Below are 10234 nucleotides of genomic sequence, written 5' to 3' on the forward strand. Positions count from 1 at the left end.
TCTTGGACTGAATCTCAGACGGGAGTCAGTCTGCATGAGGAAGAAGCTAGACCAGACCATCCATCACAATTGATGATTTCATATGTATGTCAGTCTTAAACTGAATCTCAGACTGGAGTTAGTCTGCACAAGGAAGAAGTTAGACCAGAAAATCCATCACAACTGATGATATTGTCTAACTATCAGTCCCAAACTGAACTGCAGACTGGAATTAGTCTACTTGGGGAAGAAGCTAGACAAGACTCCATCACAATTAATGATATCATATAAATGTCAGTCCTAAACTGAACTGCAGACTGGAGTTTATCTACTTGAGGAAGAAGCTAGACCAGACTCCATCACAATTAATGATATCATCTTAATGTCGATCCTAAACCTGAACTGCAGCCTTTCATCTGTCTGCATGGTTATAACACTTGGACTTGTCTTGATCCAATCTTTGGTTGAAGTTAAAGATGTATTCTTTGTTACAAAATGTTAGGAACTGTTAATATTACAATTGTCATTCCTAAGGATAAATTATGGATGTGTTCTTACTGTTTCTTGGTTTGGAAACAAAAACAAACTAAGAACACATTAAGAGACATTGTGTCTCTTAAAGGTCTGCAGACAACGTTGTCCTTATCACTCTAATAGGCATTAGAAATCTTGAAAATAGCTTCAACTCCCATCAAACTCCGTCAAAGATTGACCATTTAACAAGTCTTTTCTTAAGTCTAGTTTTATTTAGGAATAAACATAAGCTATATATCTACATTGATGATGTACTGGGAGTGACTGCCTGATATTCTGTCATGTTATTCCATTGGTTTTACAACCTTTGTCTCAAGGACACTGAAGACAGGTTAATGGCCGTAGGCGATTTTTTGAAATATTTGATTGTCTGCTTCGAAATGAGGAACATCACATTATTCAAATAATATATGTGGGCTTGTAATTGAGGCGTTCACTTAGTTATTGCTGAAATCTGACATTTTTATGAGCACAACACTCCACGTCATAGTTTGCACATATTTAATGAGTTTCATCAAAACTTTAAATGTGTATATCTTGAAAAGGAAAATCGCTTTCGAAATATTTCAACAGATATTGAATGAGATTATCACAAACAAACATATTTGAATATGGGGAAAGAATTGGGTTAGGTGTCCATAGTACATTCATGTACTGGAAACGTATGTGAAGGAAACCATTGATTATGTTATCCTCAGACAAGAGGAAGGAGAGTATGTTCTTTATCATGGAAACAAACCTGCCCTGGAACCAGGAAAAGGAGTTTGTCCATGAGTGGAAGTACTCATGTGTGTGTGTGTGTGTGTGTGTGTCATATTTCATTGTCAGGTGGCTAGGTCAAAGGTCAATTAACAGAAATTATAAGCAGGTACCATAGTACAAAAAAATCCATGTCAAAAAAAGTTTTGCTTGCTTTCAGGTCATAACTATACCTTTTAAATTCAGATAAAAGTACCCCATGAAAAGTGCTTGACTGGAAGTTTCCACAAACTAAAGTGTTTAAAGTTATTTAGGATTGTTACATTTGATGAAAATATGTTTCAGTGAGGCTAGTTCTCCAAAGTAATGCATTAAAGGGTATGGACCGGGGGAGGGGAGGGAGGGTAGGAGAGGTGGGTGCGTGGGAAAGATTTTCTGTTTTTTTTTTTCAACTTTTTGTATACCTTACTACAGTAGTCGAATTTTTCATGTTGTCCATTTAGAAATATATACTTTTGCAGACATAGCGAGAACCGTTATATCTCTTTGTACCTGATGGGAGAACTGAAGGTATGGTGAGAGCTTTTGTACGACACCAGGAAAGTACTATTAACTTGTAAATATTGTTATTGTCATATTGTAACTATAAACTGATAAAGTGTATCAGTGAAAGATAGGTTTCAATAATATTATGGACTACAAATCAAACTATATGTTTGTTGGCTTTCTTTTTCAACCTCCATGAGTCATTGGTTTCCATTGTAATCAATTTACACATAATTACCACTTCTTTTATAGGCAAGCCTTCTTTAGAAATGAATGTGTATCAAGTGGTATATGACAGATATATATTAAATTCATAACACCTGCGTTATTCAATCTCCCCTGTTTTTTGGGGTCAAAACATGGGACTTGGTGGTATTTGCTCTAAGCAGGGACGATCGTATGTTAAGATGCATTTGTAAACATTTCTTTTTCATGGAATTCCTTAATTGGACTTTTTTGGCATTTTTACCCTCTTTCAAAGGATAGTGCGCGACAAAATTTATTTCGACCGGTGAAAGAGGAATTTATAATCTAGACATCCTGGTTACAGACAGTTTACTAGACCAACAAAAATCCAGAGGCAGCAAAACTGCAGTGTGGTTTCGATGATGCTACATGGATAATCTTATGAACTAAGAATGTGTGACACACCAGGCTGTAGGGTCTAGCCAGGACGAACAACATACTTCAATCTAAGGCCCAAATATTTTGCAGGAAACGTCAACAACGGAGGCAAAGATGTAACACTGATTATTCACAATGAAATCATCCATTCCAATGGATTCAGTATGTACAAACACACACACACACACTCTCTTCATGACTACATAGGTTAGGATAATCATCGAAACCAAAAGCTTATAAGTGTAAACAATATACTTGATTCACTCAGGCGTATATGAGAGCAAACTACAACCACTCGTGATAATTTTTATCACTTGTTCGTTAACCTTGTGATAGGCCAATATCAAAGTTCTTTCTAGTGTGTGATAGCCTATGTGTGCATAAGCATGCTCGTGATGCACTGACTTACCTTATTACCATTACTTGTTTACTCCATATTGTGGTTAAAAATAAACTGCGGGTGAGTTATCATTCTTAATTACACGTATAGCTTCGGTTTAGACTGGAGAGATAAAAAATATACCTCGCGAAGTTGAGTAACTCCACTAAAGGGAACGATATCATATAGACTCCGTATTTAGAAATATTATTCAAATTTGAATTCTCGAGGACGGAGGTACAGCTATAACATGGCTTTCAATTGGAGTCCTTTACTACAAGTAATTGCTTTATTCATTGTGGCTGTTTCAGTGACTGGAACCAAGTCAAAGGAAGCAAGAGATTTAGGGAACAGAACCGCTGAAGACGAATTGAACTTTCTGGTTATAGCGGACTGGGGTGGAATTCCAATATGGCCGTATGTAAGCCCCGATGAATTGAGTGTTGCAGCACAGATGGCCAAGATCAGTGCGGAAGTCGACGCTAAATTCGTTCTAGCCTACGGGGATAACTTTTACGAGGACGGTGTGAAAGATGTTAACGACAAAAGATTTACAGAGACGTTTGAAAACGTGTTTAGCCAGACGTCTCTACAGATACCGTGGTATGTCGTAGCCGGTAATCACGATCACCGCGGTAACGTATCGGGACAAATCGCTTACTCTGACAAATCGAACAGATGGAACTTCCCTTCCGAGTACTACCGACTGAACTTTAAAATTCCAGGGGGTGGGGCCACCATGGTGGTTTTAATGATCGATACCGTGGTGCTGTGTGGGGGCGCCCATGATGACGTGCCCGGATGTGACCTCCGTGGCCCGGATAATCCTGTACATGCCGAGACTCAATGGCAATGGATTGAGAAGGAACTTGAAGCGTCTAAAGATGCCGACTACGTCATAGTGGGTGGACACTACCCTGTTTGGTCAATCTCGGAGCATGGTCCAACCATCCGTTTGGTAGATCGTCTGCGCCCTCTTCTTTTGAAGTATAACGTGACCGCCTATTTCTCCGGCCACGACCACAATTTACAACACATCCGGGAATCGAATACGTCACTAGACGTCTTCGTGATTGGCTCAGCTAACATCGTCCAACCTTCGTTGGCGCACATGGACAGCGTTCCCGCCGAATGGGTCAAATTCTACTACGCGCATCTCGGCAGCCTTGGCGGTTTTGCGTATATGACGGCGACTTCTGACAAGCTTAAATTGACCTTTGTCACCGGTGTGGGCAACAGAGATATATACAGCATCGATATGATGCCACGCCCTAAAAAATCATATTCTTGAGCAAAATCTGTAATCACGTGACACTATTAGTCTCTATCAATATGTTAAATTTTGATCAATTGAACATTTCTGTCTTAAAACTTTTGATAATACCGTAGCGTGGAAATTAAGAAGATTTAAAAAACGATACGTTTCACTATATCATATTTTACATTAATGTAAATGACGACAGGTAAAGTGTAAATTTGTTTTGGCAATAATCAGTCATTTATGTTAATTATTAGACCTTTTAAATTTGTATCCATATACCTTGCCATATAGAGATGTTTAAGTATCCAGGTAGCCTATCACGTGCACGTCAGAGAAATGTATATGCAATAGCTCAGCCTAACCAAAGATTGATGTAAGACCGCCATAATCACACGATTACTGCCTCGATACGAGGGGACTGGGGTTGCGAGTCGGTCGATTAAATTGTTTAGTTTTCTATCTAGGGGGTGGGGGCGTTTTACCAAATCTTGCCATATGTGACATATCAAAATGTAAAATTAAGATATCAATTAATGCAGATGCGTATTCTTTAAGCTGAATATCAGTTTGCGAGATATCTTTAACTTAACTTAGCACATCATACAGGAATTCAGCTTTCATAATCACTCTAAGAAATATTTAGCGTACAACACCGGAGCCGGGTTATACACCCTTACGGAGCCATACGGAAGGAAAAACAAGCAGAAACAAAGTCCGCAAAATCGCAAACACTTCCTGAGATAGGTTACAGGGTTTTACTTTAATTTAAAGTTGTGCATAAAGGCGTCGTAAAAGAAAATTAAATTCATTATGCATTTTTCATTTTTGTTTTTGTTCAAATAAGAGTATCGAAATAGAATCAAGATGCAACTAATGATTTACAATACAACAACAACAACAATATTTTTTTTATAAAAAGGGAAAAGCAAGAAAGGTCATGTAAATTGGGAATCAAAACGTGATCGTTTCAGCTACATTAACGCAAAAAATATGTTGGAAAAATGTACCTATACCCCATTGTAACGTGCAATTGTAATATATATTTTAACAAAGAAAAGTATATGCACATTATATTGGATAATATATCGGATAACATATGAATAATAATGTATAAAGTATTGTTATCCTGCATGTATAATCGTATCGTCTATTGCTTGCTGACTCGTAAGATAAAACGAATTCTTGTCATATTTCGAACTTCTAAGTAAAATTTCTGTAAAATTAAAGAGGCAAAAACTGGTTGTATGCATATATATATATAGTTTAATGATTTAATCATCTAATTTATCAACCAAAGGAGTTTGTCAATTTAACAGTGAAAGGATTCCACTTCACCGTTGTATTATATAGTCAGGCCTATACCACTCATATGTCACACGCTATGGTATTATCTTGTCAAAGGAGTAGGCCCTAATTATTACCTAGTGTTGCTACCATCTTTCTAAACCAAAGCGATTGTCATGCATAACTGTTTTATTATTCTTATATTTTCGAATACCGGTATACGATTCTTGCCAATTTATGAACTCCTTCAATGACTTCAAACAAATTATATTATGACATATTAATGTTGATATTAAAATGCAAATTTAGGAGTATAGCTGTAGAAAATCATTTTTTCTCTTTGGTTTGTTGTTGCTGTTTACCCTCTCCCAGCAGTGTGTTTGTAGTTTGGTCGTATCTCAGTCCTTCAAACATACCCGGGTAGACAATAAATGAAAAGAAAGCGTCGTTTTATGTTTCGGTCAAATACAGTGGCGGCGGAACCGGGGAGCTTGGGGGGGGGGCTCAGCCCCCCCCCAATGAAAAAGTTGAGGGAGCAAATGCATGATAAGCCCCCCCCCCCAATATTTACCAAGGCTCCGAAACGTGCATCTGCCCATTTTTCAATGCATACTTGTCGATCTGTCCGATGCACATATACTATATAGGTGTAATAATTTTAGTAAATTCTGGGGGACCCTCGGCTCGTCCCCTGGCTATAGACCACATTGTCACCCCAACCGCGTCTTCACGCCCCGTGAATTACCCATTTGTTGACATTAAGAAATGCTTACTGTTTTTTCTTATGACATTTATTTAATTGTTGCATTTAATTGCAAGTAGTAATTTGCTACACTCAAAAACGTCTTTGCGAGTACACTACGAGTAATAGCTACTCTCTTAAAACACCATCGAATATACAAATTACAATGTTTTTACAGATTTTTACGTGCAATCTGAGAAATTGCAGACTTGAGACCCATATTTTAGGGCTAGGTATTCGCAGCATAAAACACTCGGGAAGTGCCGTTTCCGGCCATCTGGGGGTTTGAAAAACCCAAAATTTTCTTGTACGCTCCGCGCCAACCGATGGTGGCGCTCCGCTTAGATAGTCTCCACACATTAGCCCCCCAATAATTTTCCCGTTCCGCCGCGCCTGGTCAAATATAATTGTCTCGTTCAATCACCAGCTTTTTTTCACCAATCTGTTTAATTCTAATTGTTTTGGTAAAATTAATTACTCTCATTTCTTTGTCTCTTAACTTAAGTTTTCGGTAGCAGGAATTGAAACTGTTTCAAACTGTTTGAAAAGTTTCAATTCCTGCTACTCCTTGTCACTTTCGGTGATCATGCACTGAAGAAGAGCTAGTTTGCTCGAAAGATCTGCAAAAACCAAACATTGGCTGTTTTACTTCAAATCCTACTTAATTTGATTATTGTATCTCAATCGATCCAGCCTTTTGTTTTAATGTAGCATAGTTGTTTAACAGTTATATTCGAATCCCGGTGGAGGCTGAAAGTTTTTTCACTGTTCTTTATTTTCCAACTCATCACGATGTTCATACATATATATATATATATATATATATATATATATATATATATATACATGTATATAATTTTTTTCCCAACCAAACCTCTAGCAGTCTTCAGGAGGTGTACTAAAAAGCTACTTCTCTTTTATCTTAGTTTTGACTTTATTTTGGGGATGTTTTGGTTGATGTCTGCAGCTTGCGAGGATTTGACTGATCTTTTGTTCAAGAGATTAGGGCTAGAATGATCTATTATCGCTAGTTTCTCGGCCTCCTGGCATATAAATGACAAGAACCTGAGCTGTTGATCGATATTTTAGATCTCCTGACAATGGACCAGGAGATTTGGAAGGCTCTTTTACTTTCTTTTAGAGACCAAACATGTTTTGAAAGCTCAGTTTCTCCGTGATATTTCTTCAACTTGAATGAATAGGTCTTTAGTGTATATAGGCTACTGTAGATTACGATTTAGTGTATAGTTGTTTAGTGTAGATTATCATCACCTCCTTCTGGGGGTGATGTTAACCTGTCTCTCTCTCTCGCGTGAAGATCCACGCATTTAATACCAGTTCAGCTTTGTTCTGGATATTTCTGGCATACTTTCTGTGAACTATTCATAAAAATAGAAACACACGTTCTTGATGTCTCTTGCATACTCGCAGGAGTTATTCGCTAATATACAGTGTAGCAAAGTTGTATAAAGGTTCTGGACCATTCCGGGAAGATTTCAGGGAAGTCTTTTGGGAACGAGAGCTCATTCTGCGAATTTCCCGGGAACCTCTTTGGCAAATGGTGTCAGAGTTTTTAAGGCTAATAACCTTAAACTATTGAAGTTCATTGTATTCGCACGCACAAGACAAGAATATGAAATTGGCACTTATTGAAGGCCATGTAATAGGCTGTATAGTTTCGATAATCACGGAATACCGTTAAAAAGAGATCTCTATTAGACCTTGCGAAAGTTGAAGAATACTGTATGTGTATATATGTTTTTGTTTGTGTGTATGTATACTCTGTTTAGGTTTCTAAGCGAATGCCTCGCAACAGGTTTAAGAAGCACAGTAGATGTAAATAAATTATAACAACAACAAAAAAGTACTGACGAACCCATATACACACACACGCGCATGGACAATGAGGAAGTTACCTTAATATATTATTCCATAAAAGAGTCAAGTGCTTTTCATCGCTCGTGAAAGAGCCCGAATTGTTGAATGAAAATACATCAACTTACAGTTGTGCATCACAACATGAATAAATAGGTGTCATGTAATTCCATCAAAGCTTACAGAAGCAGCCGTATACTGGCCGTGAGTATAAACTCAATGCGTGCGCTGATCAGTCGATATAAGCGTGCGCCCGGGTGGCGAATTTTTTTTTTCCCAAACAGGTTTGCAATTACGGAGTTTTCCGCCAATCAGATTGTTCGTGACGTCAGCATCAATAATGGGCATCGCTTCGAAGTTCGAAGACATGTACTGAGTTACACACTGACACTTAATTAAGTCTAGTTACGGGGTTTCCCATCAAACGCCCTAACTTTACTTTTAATGCTTGAATCACATGTTGACCTTACTTATGATACATACGCTACAGTCTATTGGGTTCGTGTTTACGTTATTAAAGATTTGTGAGCCGTTCTACTGCAATCGGAATTCGTTTCGTGGAATGGGTAGGCCTACATTAAAATCAACTTCACGAGTGTTGAATGAATATACGCAAACAGTTTAGTGTATAGTCAAGGCTTCATAATTGACGCACCCCCGTAATTGACGCACCTTCAATTATTACTAGCAACGATACAGCAGGCCACCTAAACTTTTTACAGTCAAGCAGAATTACATTTTTCATGAGTTTGAATCCATTTCAGCTATTTGCTGACCAAATTGTGGTATTTTTTAAGCTTTAACACCCTCCCCCCAGTTTTGAACGTTTTTTGTTTTTGGGTATTTGGAAATCTTACATCCTAAAAATAACCAACATTACCTCAATATGATGAGACTACTCTCTGGGACCTGACCTGTCTGCGCTTAGAGGCTCAGAGCATTGCAAACAGCATCTAAAGTCAATGGATGTATACTCAGACCTGGACTACAGTTAGCTAATCGACGAATGTGTCAAATTAGGGGTATGAAAGAACTTGACACGGCAGACATTTTGTGGTCAAATTCTGCTCAATTGTACTGTGCATAAGCACAGAACCTTAAATATTTTGAGATCATAACATTTCTGAGGAACCACACATATGAAAGACACATAGAGTTGGGTGATTTGGATTTTTCCTTGATATACATCTTTGATCAAATCCTTAAGTGCGTCAATTATGAGCCCACCATGCTACAGTATGATATTTTTTCCGTCACTGCACTGTGTACACAGTTATAATACATATAGGCAACCAGCGCATGTTTGATGTACCCTGTACGAACATTTCACTGTGCGTTGTTATCGACTAATGCCTTCACAGAAAAATTCGATCAAAGTAGATGATCATACCATAGTAGTGTGCTCAATAAGTCTAAACCAATTCCAAACACATCTACAACCAAAAGCCTCGGGTAATTTTGAACGGGTATATCTTCGTTGCAACGAATGGATGCAGAGACTTTGGTTACCTGGAAGTGAAGGTTTCTATCGTGATGACGTAACTTTTCCGACCAATCATGAGCGCCTATTTACACGCAATTGCAAACCTGTTTGGGAAAAAAAATTCGCGCCCGGGTGAGGGTGAGTTTATTATAAGCAACCATTAAAATGCACTGTTTATCAAGAGTATAGGGGGTGTAGGAAGGGTAGACGGTAGTATGTGGTTTGTAAACAGAGTCAGGTGCATCCTTTACTAGAGCAGTGGGGAATAATTTTAAGGGCGGAATAATTTCCCTGATAAGCAATCATATTATTGATGATTGTATTGTAAACATTTGAAAATGTTATCAACTTTTTTTCTCCAATAGAATTCTTTTAACCGTATATTTTGTGAGCTATAATCAATCTCTTTAACTTGTAATCAAGTTCTCTTTTGAGACATTTTGTTCTGCCGCAAAGTACCCCGGAATGTAATGTTAAGTAAAGCTTCCTAATTATTCCCGGTATATAAAGGATGTTTCGCATATGGAAGGGCTATAGGAATAACCATACACTGTTCTTTTTACACATTATTGAACATATGGCTAAACATAGATCTCTCCATACTATAGTTTTACATGCTATATAAATAACACAGTCCACATATAAAATAGCGCGTTAAAGCGAAAGTACAAATAGTTCGAAATAACACACGTATAGGCTATACAAACGAATACATGTTTCACGCTTCGACTCATTATCCCTGTCCAATCTAGTTTTTGTCATATATTACATATCATGTTCATAGAGAATAATAGTGATTGTGTTATTTTTGTGTCAATGAGAACTGTG

General features: G+C 37.7%; 1 protein-coding gene across 1 annotated transcript; it reads left to right on the top strand.

The window, feature by feature from the left end:
* Nucleotides 1–2714: 2714 nt before the first annotated feature.
* LOC139971772 (tartrate-resistant acid phosphatase type 5-like) lies at nucleotides 2715–5617 on the top strand. Its single transcript, XM_071978503.1, has one exon. The coding sequence runs from the start codon at nucleotides 3012–3014 to the stop codon at nucleotides 4050–4052; it is 1041 nt and encodes a 346-aa protein (XP_071834604.1). The 5' UTR covers nucleotides 2715–3011; the 3' UTR covers nucleotides 4053–5617.
* The last annotated feature ends 4617 nt before the right edge of the window (nucleotides 5618–10234 follow it).

This window comes from Apostichopus japonicus, chromosome 8 (assembly GCF_037975245.1).
Source record: "Apostichopus japonicus isolate 1M-3 chromosome 8, ASM3797524v1, whole genome shotgun sequence".
Taxonomy (NCBI): domain Eukaryota; kingdom Metazoa; phylum Echinodermata; class Holothuroidea; order Aspidochirotida; family Stichopodidae; genus Apostichopus; species Apostichopus japonicus.

What these genes read in the sequence shown, in the direction of transcription:
- LOC139971772 (XM_071978503.1), top strand. Translation starts at nt 3,012, where the DNA reads ATGGCTTTCAATTGGAGTCCTTTACTACAAGTAATTGCTTTATTCATT.